Here is an 18396-nt window from a genome sequence, read left to right on the forward strand (position 1 = left end):
CTCCCTTCCCCATTTGCAGGAGGATTTCTTTGAAGCTGAACCATTAGAGTTGTTTGTGTTCCATTAATAATGAGGCCTCTTCTCTACAGGGACCCTTGGTACTAGAGCAGAATAAATAGTGCAATAATTGAAATCAGAGAATTGAAATTTCGGTAATGTGTCATGAGAGGAGAAGAAAATCAGGCCATCTGCAGTACCAGAAAGTTATATTAGACCCAGGTTTCCTATCTTTTGTGTCACATGCACCTACTTACTCACCTACTTATTTTCCATTTCAGTGAAATTCTGTCCAGCTCTTCCTGATGCAAGCTCGTCTCCCACTTTTTCACATGAAAAACTTCACAGTTGTGTCTGTTTTCTATTTTCTATTTTCAGCCTGCACTGAAGGTAATGCTTTTGATCCACAAGCAGCCCACAAGCTGATGCAGTGCCCTTTATTCTTTTTTTTTTTCCCCCCAGTAATATAAAAGCTACTTTGTACAAATAGTGAGATGAGTAGATGTTACCTGTCAGTGACTTTTGTGTGGCTTAAATATTTTTCATCTGCCATGTACTTCTACAACTTTTCTGCTTTGCACAATATCGTACAAGGGCTTGTTGGCAAAGAAGTTAAGAATGGTTTTCATCTTTTTGCTTTTTATTTCAGTTCCTCCAAGCTCTGTGCAAAATAAACTCTGAGCATGTGATGTGACATCTTTGCTCAGCAGCCACTGCCTCCTGAAAAAACCCAGACACTCTCCAGATTTGCATTTACTTAAAATTAATAAGCTTTTAGTGAGGCAGGGCCATTTATTTGTCCTCGTGACAAACAAAGAGGTGAATGCACCCAATGCTGAGTAGCTCTGGATAAAATGGGATTAAGTGCAAGGAAAATAAAATATGCCCCACTAAATGCACATCCCAGCCCTCCTGCCAGTGCTGCTTGTGCCCCCAGAGCAGGACAGGAGTCAGACCTGGGCTGGTTCATAAACAACATCCATCTCTTACACACAGATTTACAGAAAAGCCAACTGTGATGCTGAGCTTCCTTCCCGCTGTGGATGGGCCCCTTCTTATCCCACACAAAGACAGGATAATGGTTCAGAGAATCCCACAATGGTTTGGGTGGGAAGGGACTGTCAAATCACCCCATCCCACCCCTGCCATGGCAGGGACACCTCCCACTGTCCCAGGTGCTCCAGCCCCAATGTCCAACCTGGCCTTGGGCACTGCCAGGGATCCAGGGGCAGCCACAGCTGCTCTGGGCAATGTCTGTCCTAGAGCTTCAGCAACCTCACAGCTAGGAATTCCTTCCCAGTATCCCAAATCCACCCACTTCCAGCTTAAAGCCATTCCCTGTGTCCTGTCCCTCCATGCCTTGTCCCCAGTCCCTCTCCAGCTCTCCTGGAGCCCCTTTAGGCTCTGCCAGGGGCTCTGAGCTCTCCCCAGAGCCTTTTCCAGCCTGAGCAGCCCCAGCTCTCCCAGCCTGTCCTCACAGGAGAGACTCCAGCATTCCATCAGTCACCAGGAACTCAAGGACTTACACGGAGCCTCACCAAAGCCCAGCCCAGCCAAGGTCCCAGTGATGCTGTGGGATGTCCATTTCCATCCCAGACTGGAGCTCTGTCTCCTCACCCTGTCCCCAGACACCCCTCATGTCTCCCCCTGCACTTATGAAAATTACAGAAGTGAGGGAATAAAAAAGATTTAATTAAATTATCCTCGTGTTACCTTTCCTACTACAAACCAGCTCAAAATTGTAAGTAAGTCACAGCCTGTCCTCGTTTTTCTCTGCAACAAAACACTCAAAGCACTGGAATAATCTTTGGATTTAAAAGAATAATGGAACAGAGTAATCTTTCTGCAAACTGAAATCAGCTAAGGACAGGCAATGCCCTGGAAGTCAGGAAGGACATCCTTTATCCATTTCCCTCCTCTTTTTTTTTTTTTTTTTTCCAGCTTCCTCAGTTTAATTCTCACTTTGTGGGATCCATGACCCAGATGGGTCATTCCTGGCTGTGGAGGAAGGGATTTGCACCTGGCTGCATCCAGCACTGGCTCAGCCATTGGCACTGGGTTTGTGTTCCTGAGGTATCCTGGAGCCTGGGGATCCATCAGATGGGAAAGAGCTTCATCCTCCCCATCAGAGGCTTTTCTCTCTTTTGGGATGATTCTTCTGTCACTTCCAAAATCAAACCAGATTTTTTAACACTAAAATTCCCAAGTTTACACACTGAGAGGGGAAGACCAAGTTTGTCCTTCAAGGTGGAAGTGAACATAGGAGTTTTAGGGAGGGGTGAAAAGGGTAAGAAATGGAAGCTGCCCACAAACACAGCACCTACAAGCAGGCAAGGGAAGGGTTTTATCACAGTTCAGTAAGAAAATAGATTTGGATCAGTCTATATTTTTATCAGCAGCCTTAACTCAAGTGTTCTCGTGAAATCCAATGCTCAGAGGTGGGACATGACTGCACAGGGGACAGGAATATTACAAATATTACAAAACCCAATAACTTGCAGGCTGGAGCACGGGGTTGAAGGCCAGGAGGGTTGTACCCTTTAGGGATCATTAAGATTTCTGCTCTAACCATTGCTCTCCAAAGCAGGTGACACCAGAATGACCCACACGTGGGACTGGGGATGACACTGAGAATGCTGCATCAAAAGAGGCGTTTCCAGGCAAGACCAGAGATCCAGGTTAATCCTCAGAGCTGCTGAGGGAAGCACGTCTGGAATGCTGGGGGCATTTGTCCTCACCTGCATTCACAAAAGATGAATTGAGCCTGGAGCTGGTGGCTTGGAAAGGCTGCCAGGGAGAGCAGGGAAGTGGAAAGGCTGAATTACAAGAAGGGAACTAAAAGAATTATTTTACATAATCTAGAAAACCAAAGGTGACAGGACCCAAGATTGTCCCTTAGCTTTTCTGTGCCTTTTGGTATTTGTCTTGCCAGTACTGATATATTTATAGGTGGCAGGAGCATAAAGTGCCTATACATAAAGTGAGATAGGATTCCAATATAGAACTGCACAGAGGATCACATCCAGCTCTCGTCCATCAAGAAAAACAAAAAGAAAAGAAAAACCAACTTGCTTTAAATGGAAATTGTCAACATTATGGGTCAGATTATATCATGGAAAAAAAAAAAAAAAGTGTCAATTATCCAACTAAGTGGCCAAAGTCTGGGGCTGTGTGATTGCAGCCCTCTATTTCACTCCATCTTTCAGCAAAAGCCAAAACATTCCCCAAGTTAAACATTATCCAGGCACAGGCCTTGCTGAAACCACCTTCTAAAATGGTGCCTGTTCTGCCTGAGACAGGAAAAACAAATTGGTACTTAATAAAATCACAGAATGGTTTGGGCTGGAAGGGACCATAAAGCTCATCCCATTCCATCCCTGCCATGGACAGGGAACCTTCCACTGCCCCAGGCTGCTCCAACCCATCCTTGGACACTGCCAGGGATGGGAGTCCACAACCTCCCTGGGCACTAATATTAAAAAAAAAAATATATCTATATACAATTATATCTAATAATAAATGTGAAAATGCTAGTACCACATTTTCAGTGCATAATGGTTAAACAAAGCCAGCCCTGTGACTTTCATGAGGTCAAAGAAGCAACAGCTTAAATTTTACATCAACCAGCAGCTGAGAACACAGACACCCTCTCAAAAAAAATCACCACATTGATAAGGTGCTTCCCATTATCCCACTTCCAGCACTTCCACAGCTTCATAAAAAGCACCAGACTCTGCCCTCCTTTATTTCTAAGCACAAAAGCCTGGGCAAGATTTGACTGTGCATAAGTAAAACTCTTATCTCTTGCAGTAAAGTTTTTATTAACTCAAAATCATGAATTATTTTCCCAGCTAACCTTTGCTCCTCTAAGCAGTCCATTGATTCTTTCTATAAAACCCAGGAAAATTAGTCCTTTCATGGCCTGCTTGGAAAATAAGTCATTAAATAAAAAAAAAAAAAGGAAAAACTAAACACAAAGTTTTACTTGTTTTCTCCCTTCTCCCAAATTCCCAAACCCAAGACCTCAGGCATTTAAACACAAGCAACCCTTGGAAAGCAACGAATTCCATGGGTCTTCTTGAGATGGAATTTTGGCTTTTTTTTTTTTTCACAGTGCAAAATTACTACTTGTGTAAAAAAATTCTTCAAACATGAGAAGTCAGCAGAGGTCTTTGATGAGCCTGAGGGGAGGCAGCAGCAAGATGACTGCATGCATTTCTGAATTTAATTTTTTATTCTTTTGGCTTCTAATAGAAAAAAAGATCCTGTATCCAGCTTGGTGGGTGTGTAAAGATGAAGATCTGCAGCATCACCAGTGACCCACACCAGGCAGCTCCAGGATGAGAAATGGAAGGTTGAGATTCCCTGATCCCCATTAACTGAACAGCATCAAAAACATGGCTTTCAATATTTGGGGTTTATAACTCTCAGATCCACCTCCTGTCATCACTTGCTGGTGCACAGTTACTCCTTTCCTAAATCTGATCCTGCTGATGAAATAATCAGCGACAGGGAACAGCCCTCCCACCCCTCCCCCATGAAATCCCATAAACTGCCTGGAATATGTCATGTGTTCAACATCTCAATGTGGACACGGCAGGGAAAGCTCAAATTTGGAGGTGACTTGGTGCTCTCCTCCACCAACGTGGCCAATGTCACTGCCCCACCAGCTGAACAAACTGATGACACAGAGAAAGGCAAAAAATAGAAAAGGAGCGGGGGGGGACAAGGAAAGCAAAACTAAAAATGTTCCTTGTGGGACATACCCCCTAAGCAGTTGGATCATCTTAATCTTCAAGCTTCTGTAATACAACTGTTGGAAGGCTCCAAGTCTGAGCACAATAAAGTGCTTTATTCAGGGAACCATATGACTCCATCAGTCATTCAAGCACATGTTTGGCACAGATTGAAAGTGAAAAGCATAGCTAAGGCAAATATTTCAAAACTGAACTTGTCTTCCTAACACACATGGTTTATATATTGGTGTAATATCTATATAACTTTTCAGTTCTCATCTAGAGTAATGTCATGGCTGAAGTACAAAATGATGTCTCTGCACCAGGCATTTCTCAGCAGATAACACATGCCAAAAAGCCATTTACTAGAAAATTAAAAGGGAGCTATCACACTTGGGGGAAAAAATAAAAAAAAAGGCAAACCAACCACAAAACCTGTAAAAATAACTTTGTTCCTTCTAATTCCTGAAAATCTATTTCTCCAGTGAGGATGCTGCACCATCCCTCACTGGAGAGCTGTGCTGCAACAAACCCAGGCCAGGCAGCTCCTTCCTCCTCGAGTGCCTGAGATGTGTCCTCTGTTTGCAGATGAAATATTGCTCATCACAGAGCAACTCCTGCTGATGCAAATGAGATTAAAGCAATCTGGGCAGAGCACAGTGTGATTAAAGCACAAGTAATGGCAGAAGGATTCGGGCCCTCATTATACAAAATACATATTGAAATGCAGTCAAGGATAGAAGCCAGTGTATCTCAATATCCTCCCTGTTCTCCAGAACAAAATGTGACAAGTGGAGTTGGGAGAACAACATTTGCCATTGACTGCAGGAGGGGGCAGGGAGCCTGCAGAACGTTTCAAATAGCCCAAACCCAGCTTTATGATGTGTATGGAATACATACAGGGATATATTTGGGAAACAGCTGTCCAGCCTCATTTGGGATGCTCTTATGTTTGACTGGGGAATTACTATTCAGGACCAGTCCAAAGACAGAGTTGTCTTTTTTTTTTTTTTTCCTAGAAGAGAACATTTCAAAATATGGAGAAATAAAGCAGTGAAGCTCTGAAGGAAAGGTCATTTCAGCACAGTGGCTCATGGGGGTGGATTGAGAGGTTCCCCCATGGAAGAGCTCAGGGCTTGCAGGTCACAGAAGAGGGCAAGTCAGAAATGCAAGATTCCAACCCAAAGGAGCTTTGGAAAATCCATGACACAACATCTTAGGAGAACATGTGTCCTCCTGCTGCAAATCCTGTTTTCAGCTGCTTCTTTTCCAAGCCCTGATCCACACCATATCAACTGGCCCAGCCATTCCCTCTGGTGAAAACAGGCAGGACAGGGTTAATAATGGATGAAAATCCTCAAGGGCTGCACAGTGCTTTTCCCACAGCTATTTCCAGGATGCCAGAGTGAAGGATGTCCCATCTCAGCTCAGCATAGGTGCTACTGGCACACATCTGCTTGTTCCTAAATTGCTGCTTCTTCCCCAAAGAGTCCCTCATATCCTTGTTTTTGATGATGAACTCAGCCTTGCACCTACCAAAAACACTTAGTGAGGCAGAGGAATAATAACCTGTGCTTTACAAGCACAAGGAATCCACACAGCTCCAAGGGCAGAGAAAAAGGTACTAAATATATCTTCACTTTCCAGCAATGAGTCCACATAATTATGTGAAAATCCAGGTCCAGTGCTCCTCTCCAACTCCTCCCCTCCAAAACCTCATGAAAGGCGACTTTCACTGAGTGAAGTTCAAATTACTCTCCAAAATACAATTTCCTCTTGGTCTTTCAGAAGGTACAGTGTAACGATTTACTAACCTGCCTCGGTGAGCACAAGGAACCCCCGAGCACAGCTGAGCTGAGGGATGTTCCTGCCTGTGTACAAGCAGCAGAGAAAAGCCCCAAAGAGTGGGAGTGGGAGCTGTGCTGGTCACAGGAGCACCAATCATCCCTTCAGAGCTCTCTGGGAAACACAGCTGAGGGGAATTGCAGAATTCATTCAGGTGAGCAGGCATGGCATGTGATTTGTAGCTCTTCCCCAAGCCTAAAAAAGGAGCTGCTGGGCTGGAGGAGTTGATATCCATCAGGAGTTTCTGTTTGTGTGGGGAATACCTGATCCTCACATCACACAACAGCAGCAGAGGAAAATGAACTGCACCTGCTCCAGCACAAGCTGTCACTGAATCTCTTCTGGTTTTTAAAACATGAATGAAAAGACACCTTGGAGTTACTTAATGTTCTTGAAGCCACCTCTCCTGCTCAGGTTTACCAGTGTGACCTCACAGAAAGTGTCACCATAAGCTCTGGGTCCCTCCATAACACCTGACTTCCACACATTCCTCCAGATGAGCTCCAGGAGCAAAGAACATTTATTTTTACAGTTTCTTCAGGGCAGGGTGTCTCCCCAGGTCGCTGCCACAGCTCTGCTCATCTGCCCTACACATCCTCTGGTGCTGCAGAAAGGATCCTAAATGCCAGCACCAGGCTGTGCAAAGGACTCAGGTCCATGGAGGGGAGGGAATTTATGCCAAGAGAGGGTCAGACATAGCAACAAGGGAAGAACAGCACACAGAATAAATAGCTCCTCCTTTCTAAAGTGTGACGATTTAAACTAAAAGAGGATTTAGATTGGATTTCAGGAAGAAATTCCTCTCTGGGAGGGTGGAGAGGGGCTGGACTGGAATTCCCAGATTTGCTGTGGCTGCCCCTGGATCCCTGGCAGTGCCCAAGGCCGGGTTGGACATTGGGGTTGGAGCAGCTGGGACAGTGGGAGGGGTCCCTGCCATGGCAGGGGTGGCACTGGATGGGATTTAAGGCCCCTTCCAACCCAAACCATTCTGGGATTCTGAAATTTCTCCTGCAACAATCCCAAATTTTCACCTTGGTGGTTACCCAAAGTGTGCTGTGCCTTACTCAGGAAGCAAGAGATGAAGAAATAAATCCTCATTCTTTTGGGGTGCTCACCTCGTGCTTCAAAACACACATCCAAATGCAAGAGCAGGTTTGAACCTGGAGAGCCTTTCATGATCTCCAGTTCAAAAAGGAACACGGATGAGGAGCTGTGTCCATCCCTGTGTGCTCCACAGGGATGCAGTGAATTCATTCCCAACTCTCTCCATCATCACAGTGCTCTCAGTGGCAGAAAAGGAATGGAATAGAAACTAAATATGACCTGAATTATCCTCCTCACATCTTCTAGTTGTTGAAGTACCAGAGGATCTCAGCACAGACCATCACTGCATTCAGGCAGTGCTGCTGGGTAAAACACTGGCCATGCTCAGCCCCATGCCTGAGCAGGCCCATATGATCCTCTCATTAAATTATAAAGTCCAGATTTTGTATTTTTAATTTTTTTTTGCATAACTATACAAAAAAATCCCATAAATACTTGAATTTGTTGAAGTTTATATCTTAATATATTTTTTCAGAGGTAAGCAGTCACAAATGAAGGCTGCTTTCAGGATTAGAACACATTTAAAAGAAGCAAGAAAACAGCAAACTTTCACCAGTCAGAAGAAGGTTTTTCACTTAATGCATATGATATTAAACTAAATTTCCAGGGCCTGACACAGTTCCTCTTAAAAATACTCCAAAATAAATGAGTTAAAGATACTTTTGTGCCAAATTCTGCATCCAGCTTTTTCTGCCTTGATGTGCATTATCCAGCATGGCTAACAGGCCATGACACATTTCACTTCTTGCCTTATTACATCATAGATCTGGGACAAGAAAGAATTTGTTCTTTTAATCACTGCTTTTAGCAAGCTGACCTTGTGAAAGGACAATTTCCTGCCTCCAAACTCTTTCTTATCCTTGCTCCAGGTCATAAAAAGCAGCAAATTCGTTTGTATGGGATGTAAAAAAATTAGTGGAACGACCTGAAGGGATTAAACAGATTAATTTCTTATTAGATGATGCAGTTCAAGTCACTTGATAACAACCTAGTCTCAAAATCCTGCATGAGCCCTAAAAAGAGAAGGGTCAGCATGCTGGAGCAGGGCTGTACTAAGAAACAATCCCTCCTCTTAGTTAGTGGGTGGCAAAAAAGATAAAAATTTAATAGATTTGAAGCACTTTGCTCTGTTTAACCAAAACCAAAAGGGATCGAGCTCTTGGATTGTCCTGTGAAGAGTCAACTGCAACCTTCAAACTGTGGGGTTTTAATTTACTTGGTCATGGATCTGCCCTGGAGACTCAGCAGGACCTAAGAGAAGCCTCTGCAGGTGTGAGTCAGGCCTGCAGCACTCCAGAGCTCTGCACATGATGTGCTTTTGTCCAGGGAGAAATTTGAGGAGCTGCTGGAAATCGAAGTACAAAGTGCAGGCAATGGGGAGAGAGAGATCCAGGATGACGTGCAGTAAAACATGGGAGGTTGGAGAGGAAGGAAAGTCACCAGAAAAGGGGATTAAATTAAAAAAAAAATAAAAAAATAAAAATCCCTGCAATATGAACAGCCTGGCATCCTAAGCAGGATGGGATGGTGTGAGACAGAGCTGGGGAGAGCCTGCTGTTCAACCTGACAGTATTCCAGACCCATTTCCAAACACCCTAAAAACGTCAATTCCTGGATTATAGCAGCTCTCACAGCCAAAGTGAGGAGAAACCAACCCCAAGAGCCCAGTCCCTCTGACCAGGCAGCTCAGGGCTCACCCTTCTCTCTGCCACAGCCCCAAAGGAGCTCAGGAACACAAGGACAGCAGAGCCCAGCTGCACTCCTGGCCCAGTTTGCCCTGGCAGTGTCAGATCTGTTGGAAACAGCAGGGATAAATCTGTCAGGAGGAGCATATGGGAGCTCTGGGGAGGGTTATGGAGGCCAAATAAACCTTTGTATGAGTTGAGCCCTTTTAGAACAGAATTTCATGATCATGGGAGGTGAATGAAGGCCTTGGTGGGAATAACAAATAAATAGAAATCTTCAGCGGGATAAACAGATAAACACAGCCCTGGTGTGCTGCAGGCACCCACGTGCCATCAGAGAAATCCCACTGGGGCTCCCAGCAGGATGCAAAACCACCCAAAACACAGCCTGACAATCATGAGTTCAAGGATGCTCTTTGGATCTGGATCAGGACCTTTCCAAAAATCCCAAGCAGAGCAAGAGATGAGACACCCAAGGAAACACCAGTAAAGAACCTGTCAGCTCCCCAGAGAGCTGCAGGTTAAGGATGCAAACACAGCTGGAGAGTGGGAATAAAATTCCTCAGCTGGGGGATTTTGGCAGGGATCTCTGGAGCCCCAGGGACAGTGACAGCTCATGCCAGGCTGTCTGCAGGGGACAATCATCAGACAAGGAGGTGATTATACACACAGCAGAAATATCTGCCACAAATGCTGGAGCAGTTTGAGAGAAGACAGGATTTATAAATGAGCTCTAAAACACAGAGGGTGATGGAGAAATCAGGTTCAGAGCACAAGACAAGGGAAGATTTCTTCTCCTGCAATTTATTTCCATTAGACCCAAGGAAGCTGCAATCAGTAGCAAATTAAAAACTAGACAAAAGTGATTTTAACTGAAGGTATAACAGTTTGGATTGCAGTTTTAGGATTTGCATTTTTCATGCCCAGAGAAGCTGTGACTCTTCTATCCCTGGCAGTGCCCAAGGCCAGGTTGGACATTGGGGCTTGGGGCAACCTGGGACAGTGGAAGATTTCCCTCCCCATGGCAGGGGGTTGGACAAGATATTTTTTAAGGTCCCTGCCAACCCAAACCATTCTAAGAGTCATTTTTCTCTGCTCTTTTCACAGCTAACACATAATATTTAAAAGAAATTTAAAAGTTTTTGCACATACACACACTCTAATTTGGACTTTACCTATCCACAGCATCACTTTGTCTGCCCTGCAGGCAGGGGTGCAGGACAGCTTTGTCCACAAAAACCTTGTCAGGTGAAGATTTTAAGGTATTTGACCAAAACTGTAAGATCAGATCTTATCCTACTTTAGATCCCACTCCACAAGCACAACAAAGTTAATTTGGCCTGCTTTGAGTTTTCCTTTTTGTCCATGAGGTCCTTTAAGCAGAAACCCAGCACAAGACTGAAAACTAAAAGGGCAATTGTAGAACCACAAAAAAATGGAAAGAAAACATACAAAAAGCAAGCAACAAGGCTACTTTGAAGTTGCCTAGCCCACAACCTGATAATTTCTGTTTAATGACAGACCTGTCACTCAGGCAGCCACACGTTATTGCCACGTTTCAAACCCGGTTCTTGAGGCATATCACAACTCCAACTTGTCTTAACCACTAAGCACGAGTTGATGTACAAATCAGGATGTCCTGCAGGGCTCCAGAACGCCCAGTGAGACCCGTGGCAGCCCAGCCAAGAGCATTTGTTGTCACTGGGAGAGTGGAAATTCACGGCTGGAACTTTCAGCACCTCCGTGACCAAGAAAGCAGCACAAGCTGTGGCAGGGCTAAAGCTGAGCTCTGCTTCCACAGGAAAATATGGAATGAAGGTAGAGGATGCTCGCTGAATATTGTGGATGGAAAAGAGCAAATTACAGGCATGGTATGGAAAGAAGAGGAGCAGGAAGATACAGGAAGGCAAATCCAAGCCACCACAGTTGCCCAAATGTAAACACCCAAAGCCCCACAGAGATGAGCAGCTGACAAAAACTTTACACAGAGCTTCAATCACCAGTGTGAGTGTAACCCTAGAGCTTCAGCTCAGCTCTGAGGGAATTCTGAGCCACAAGAAACCGGATTTCCACCCCCTCTTCCCATTCTGCTCACTCATTTGTGTGCCTGAGCCAAGTCACCCACAGTTTGCCCTCTTAGCGTTGTAGGGACAAACATTTTGAAGCATTTTACCTCCAATTTTCCCAACTCCAGGTGAACTTCCCAACCATAGAGGGGCTGGCCAGCCACAGTGGCTCCCACACTCAGAGCAGGGACCCATCCTCACACCCAAACCCCACCACAGGGCACCTATTTCCCTTCATCTGCCAGGGAATTTCTGCAGCCTTTCCCCCAAACCCACAGATTTGGTGCAAATACAAGTGTTGGCAAAGAGAAATCAAGACCCCTCCCAAAGGCAAAGCTGCAACTCCTGTTAATCCATTAAGATAAACTCCAGGTGCTTGATCAAAGGCAACACCTTGTCCTTTCCCTCTCTGGGATTTTCATGTGCTAAAATATCTCCCCATCTTTTCTCTTAGCAAGTTCTGAGCCAAAGTCCCAGTGAAAGTCGCTGTCAATAAATTTGGAGATAAGCAAATATTTACAAAGCTTCAAGTTACAATGGGGAAAAAAAAAAGAAAAAAAAAAGACCAAACACACGAGTTTGTATTAACACACAGGGACACAGACACCCCTCGGTGCTGTTAAATGTATTCACAGAGGAGAATCTCTTCCTCTCTCACATAAAATCTGCACTGTCAGCTGCTCTAAACGAAGGGGAGAAGACCCGGGCGCTCTGAGGACTCCAGAATAAACCCCAAACTTGCTGTAGGAACAGACAATCCCTTCCTAGGCTGTTCCCCATCCATAACATGGATAGCACAGTTCCCCGCCTGGAGCTCACTTTGAATGAGCACAGCGGCGGCGAGAAAACTTTTACCCAGCCAGGACGCTTTTACCATCACTATTTGGCTTTTCCGCGCAATTTTTCCCAGCTGGAAACAGAGCCCAAAGTCTGACAAGACTCCCAGACCCTTGAATTCAGCCCCGGGGGCTGTTTGGAGGGGATGCGTGAGAGGAGAATTTCCAACTTCCCCCTCTCCACTGGAGAGAACTCCCGAATATGCACAACAGGGGAGTCCCGGGATCAGCTCCGGTCCCGGGGGATGGGACCGGCGGGGATGGGGGTGCAGAGAAAGGACCAGCAGGTTTGGGGGTGCAGAGAAGGGACCAGCAGGTTTGGGGGTGCAGAGAAGGGACCGGCAGGTTTGGGGGTGCAGAAAAGGGACCGGCAGGTTTGGGGGTACCAGGGGATGGGACCCGGAGGGTTTTGGGGTGCCGGGGGATGAGACCTGGCGAGTTTTGGGGTACCAGGGGATAGGATCCGGCGCGTTTTGGGGTGCCGGGGGATAGGATTCTTCGGGTTTTGGGGTGCCAGGAGATGGGACCCGGCGGGTTTTGGGGTACCAGGGGATAGGATTCTTCGGGTTTTGGGGTGCCAGGAGATGGGACCTGGCGGATTTTGGGGTACCAGGAGATGGGACCCGGCGGGTTTTGGGGTGCCAGAGGATAGGACCCGGTGGGTTTTGGGGTGCCAGGAGATAGGATTCTTCGGGTTTTGGGGTGCCGGGGGATGGGACCCGGCGCGTTTTGGGGTTGCACAGCGCAGTTATCCCGGGCAATCCCCGCAGAGCAGCCGGAGCTCCGCGTGTGCCCGGCCGGGACCTCCCGCTCCATCCCAATCCCAATCCCTCTCCCCGCTCCTGGCCCGGCTGAAACGGAGCTCGGGGCTGGCGATGCTTTTGGGGAAAGCCCCGGGGGGCTGTGTGTGACTTACCGAGGGGCGATGCCGAGAGCAGCCAGCCCGGGCCGAGCAGCAGCAGCAGCAGCAGCAGCGCGGGGAGCCGGGCCGGGGGCAGCGCACGGGGGGAGCGCGGCTGCGCTGCCTGGAGGCGCTTTGACATCGCAGCCCGGACTGAGGGAGACAAACTTTCATCAGCTGGGGCTGGAGAGCAGCCCCATAATATACAGTTACCGAGAGGAGCGAGCTGGGACTCAGGATGTGAGAGATTTCCTGCATGCAGTTAACTCCAAAACCCCTCCTGCTCCTGCCTCAGCTGCTGATGAGCTGGGCTCGGCTGCTTAGGGAAAAAAAATAAAAAAAGACGACTTGTTTTTTTTTTTCTTTCCTTTTTTTTTTCCCCTTTATTTAAATAGGTTTGTGTCGGCTATTTCGTATTCTTTTGTTGTTGTTTTGGCAAGGACCAAACCTAATCCTTCACCCCTGGAACATCTGAGCCCCTCCGCAGGGTCCCAGCCCCGGGGGGCTCCCGAGTCCCCCCTCCCGTCCCTGCTCCCGGAGTTTTCCCATTTTTTTATTTTTTTATTTTTTTTTACTCCACACACAAGCCTGCCTGCCGCCTCTGGAAAGACATCTGTGTACGTTAGAGCTCAGGGGTTATTTATTGGTTTCATAATTATTTCAGAGTTGTTTCTGGTGTTGTTTCTTATTTTATATTGTGGGGGTTTTAAAAGAAGGGGAAAAAAAAAAAAGAAAACAAACAACAAAACACACCCACAGAGTTGCCAGATGCATTTTTTAAAATCTCCCTCATTCAAATTATTATTACTGACTGTCTGGGAGAATAACCAAATACAGATTATCTACTCCTTAATGTACCACCAAAACACATGTAATGCCCACATGTTGCTGTGGAGCAGCAGAAAAAAAAAAAAAAATCTAATCCTGAAGATCCTCACAGACTTTTATTGTGCAGTTTTTTTGCTTTAATTTCCTAAGATTCTTCCCAAATCTCACGATTTGGATGTTGTCACTGAATTGTGCAGCTTGGCTCCGTGTTCCTTGTGCATGAAAGAGTTGGCAGAAATGTTCTGAGATGTGTCTGTAGGCCAGCAGGCATAAGAGCCATGCAATCCCACTGAAAAATTGTGTTTGGAATCACAGATTTGGGGCTGTTCTGGAGCAGAGGATGCTGATTATTCCCAGTGATCCAACTCTGGGGATAAATGAGCCAGAAATTGCAGGGGTACAACCTCTGTGGTTCCCAAACTGGAGCCTGATGGCAGCATCACTGAGGCATCCAGGGCTAACTGTGTAATGCCAGGTCACCCCAGCACAAATAAACCTGCAGAAGGGCTGGGATCATGGAGAATGTGCAGGAAGGGCTCTCAACAATTGCTGTGTTTCACACTTTAAAAGCTCCTTTCACCTCTTACCCCCCTGCCCAAACCAGACCCACGGCCTCACCTCCAGTTGCTCTGAAATTTGAATTTTGCCTACACTTACACCTCAAGCCTCCCATTTTCCTCACTGTGTGTATTCCCTCTCCTTGGGAGCAGTTAGGGATTAGCTTCTGTGTAACTTTAAATACCCAATGTTAAATTTTCCCTACTCAGCCATTATCAATTACAATTTAACAGTTACACTCAGTAATGTTTCATCCCTTAAATATAAACTAATGAACTGCATCAACTCTCTCATTAAGGACATATGTGCTCCACACAGAACATTGGTTAAAAACATTAAAATTTAAATGGAAGACTCCTTTGTGGAAGGCCACCATAAAAGCCATGTAGACATCTTTAGTCTTTGAAGGTATTTTTCCCATTAAAATGAAAAAAAAAATCAGTTAAAAGGAACTAAAGTCTTCTAAATAGGGTTTTGGTAATCCCACAAGGCTTTTCTTTACAATGGTAGTACTTTTATCTGAGTAACAATATTTGCTAACAGAGAATGTGGAGCCAATTATATCTTGGTCATTCATTAGCATGAATGAAGTAGATATTATCAGAGTTTCTCCTCCTCCCCCCAAAAGGAATTGTTGCATTCTAATTTTATGGGCTTCAAGTTAATAAAGCAATAATTTATCACAAAAGAGCCCCAAATATTTTATTAATTACATCCATGTAGGAATGTTATTGAATTACAGCTACTACTGGAGAACAACAGCACAATTTCACCTCAGTTTCAAAGTTCTCTTGGAAAAAAAAAAGATCCTCCAGGCACAGGGCAGGTTATGGGAAGTGCCCCTGCTTAATTGGGATGTGCAGAGAGAGGCCAGGCCTGGCCTTTTAATTCCTCATGTCCAAGCACCTCCCACTATCAGTTTTACAAGGCCTGGTTTATCCACTTCAGAAGAACAGGGCTGAGTTTCCCTGTAGGAAATGAAAAATTCAGGTTGTGTGGCTGCTTCAAAGGGAATCACAGCTCTGATTGTCCAGGATATTCCCATGGGCCATGGCTCTAAATCCATCCATCCATCATCCATCATCCATCCATCATCCATCCATCATCCATCATCCATCCATCCATCATCCATCATCCATCCATCATCCATCATCCATCATCCATCCATCATCCATCCATCATCCATCCATCCATCCATCATCCATCCATCATCCATCCATCATCCATCCATCCATCCATCCATCCATCCATCATCCATCATCCATCCATCATCCATCCATCATCCATCCATCATCCATCCATCCATCCATCATCCATCCATCATCCATCATCCATCATCCATCATCCATCCATCCATCCATCATCCATCATCCATCATCCATCCATCATCCATCCATCCATCCATCCATCCATCATCCATCCATCATCCATCCATCATCCATCCATCATCCATCCATCATCCATCATCCATCATCCATCCATCATCCATCCATCATCCATCATCCATCCATCATCCATCCATCATCCATCCATCCATCATCCATCCATCCATCATCCATCATCCATCCATCATCCATCCATCATCCATCCATCCATCATCCATCCATCCATCATCCATCCATCATCCATCCATCCATCATCCATCATCCATCATCCATCCATCCATCATCCATCATCCATCCATCATCCATCCATCATCCATCCATCATCCATCATCCATCATCCATCCATCATCCATCCATCATCCATCATCCATCATCCATCCATCCATCCATCATCCATCCATCATCCATCATCCATCATCCATCCATCCATCCATCATCCATCATCCATCCATCCATCATCCATCCATCCATCATCCATCATCCATCCACCATCCATCCAAGCTTTGTTCTTCAGCACTCTCAGGGGAACAGGAATTGAGGGAGGGGGGTCTGGAGGTGTCTCACTGCTTTGGGGGTTGTTTTTACCTTTTTGTCTTTTGCTTCCTTCATTTTTATCCTCCTTACCTTGCTTTCTGTATATATTTTGCTTTTCTTCAACTCCAAGGAGCTTTTCCTTCCAAAGCATTCACTCCACTGTGTGCTGGTTCAGGGCTCTCCTACAGTAGCAACAGCATAAGAACAGCTAAATCCTCTTTTTACTCCTGATTTTTACCTCCTTGGGCAAGGGGAACCTAACACAGTCCCCTTTTTTCTCTGTTCCTACCGAGGCTGGCACATGCTGGGTGCTTGGTTTGCTTTGAAAAGCGAGCCAGGCATTACCCAAAAGCCGGGGAGAACAAATCCTGCAGCTGGAGCACCTCTGTGCCTGGAGGTGTGTGCAGGAATAGCTCACCCTGGGGGCTCGGGGTCACCTGCGGCCGGGACAATATCCCAGGAATGAAGTGACAAGGATCTCCCAGATCTTATCAGGGGCGCCTCTGAACTGCGTGGCCCCCACTTCCCCCGGGAGTGGTTTGGAAACACTTCACAGGCATTTTTTAGCCGGAGAATGTGAGAATTGGAGATGCTCGCAGGGATGTGCCCTGCATTAATCGCTACCTGTTGTCATTCCCTCCTCCCTCCCCCTGCCCCTGACTTGTCACCGTGTCACTGTCGCAGGTCGCAGCGAGGTAGCTCAACTCTCAGTTCGCATTTAGGTGTGGAAATAATTTGATGTAAAGGGCACTCGCGGTTTGAAACGATGAATATTTGACCGTGTGACAACACAGGCAGCTGGCTGGGTCTCTGCTTATCAAATTACCGATTCATGAGCAGCTTTAGCTCACATGGCACTGGAAAGGTCAGTCCGGAGGAGACAATCAGGAAGGGAGCAGTGTGGAATAACTTACCTGGAACAAGCTTAACACACACACACACACCAGCAAAGAGGGAAACATGGATTTCCATTAGTTCCCCCTTGCTTAAAGGAGCTTTGAGAAGGAATTAATGAGTGATGGAGACAGCAGGGGAAAAAAAATAAGGAGTGGAGAAACGATAGACGATGTAAATAAATCCTTCAGACTATGATACTGGGATGCTTTGGTAACATTAGCTCCAAGGCAATGTACGTTAATTAATATTAATTGTCAGATGGGTCATGGTATGCTGTGGGGTGTGGAGTATGGGAAAAAGGAAAGGAAAAGGAGGAAAAGGGGAAAAAAGGTGGAAAAGGGAAAAAAAGGTGGAAAAGGGAAAAAAAGGTGGAAAAGGAAAGCTGTCTGCTGCCCTTCTCTGGCAGAGCAGGATTTGCATCCCTTGTGTTATGAAGAGAGGTTAAGCCACTTAAGGGAGATGAACAATTTCAAGATAAGAGGTTCTGCTGGGCAGAAAGCACCTCTGTAACACTGCTCTCACATCCTCCCAGATCAGCTGTGATCCCCTCTTGGATATCCAGGAAACCTCACTGTAATCACAGCACTGAGTATTATCCAGATTTTTTTTTTTTATTCCCCTATGTGCCAAAATGCATGAGGACTTGTCTGGGCTTAGCTACAGGGATCTACAGTTTTGGGGCCTCCAGGCTAAAGTTTTTCCTTCTCAGAGTAAACAAAACAAAACAAAAAAGCTTTTCCCTTTGAAATCTGTGTGTCCCCAGGCCAGCTGCTGAGACTTTGTGTCTCCAGTCCTCCCTCACTTCATTAACTCTCTGCACAATCAAGATCCTGCTGAATTGTGACTGCAGTGGCAGATTACAGTCCTCTATAATTAACAGGCATAGATAGAGCATAATTCAGCCTGACCTTTAGCCACAGAGCTCTGCTCTGCTCTGCAGACCTCTGTCCCAGCCTTCAGACATGGAACAGCATCCACCAGGGCTGAGCTCTGAAATCAAACCCTGGCTGTAAATCCTGTTTGC

At 45.9% G+C, this 18396-nt stretch overlaps 1 protein-coding gene across 1 annotated transcript in view; it reads right to left on the reverse strand.

The window, feature by feature from the left end:
• The window catches only part of ADAM12 (ADAM metallopeptidase domain 12), a 174088-nt gene extending 160658 nt beyond the window's left edge, over positions 1-13430 (reverse strand). The window contains exon 1 of the mRNA XM_088169446.1: positions 13186-13430. Within this exon, the coding sequence (XP_088025572.1) occupies positions 13186-13312 (127 nt within the window). The 5' untranslated portion in view covers positions 13313-13430. The remainder of the gene's footprint in view (positions 1-13185) is intronic.
• Positions 13431-18396: the final 4966 nt, after the last annotated feature.

The sequence above is a fragment of the Sturnus vulgaris genome, chromosome 8, assembly GCF_052056855.1.
Source record: "Sturnus vulgaris isolate bStuVul1 chromosome 8, bStuVul1.hap1, whole genome shotgun sequence".
NCBI classification, from domain to species: domain Eukaryota; kingdom Metazoa; phylum Chordata; class Aves; order Passeriformes; family Sturnidae; genus Sturnus; species Sturnus vulgaris.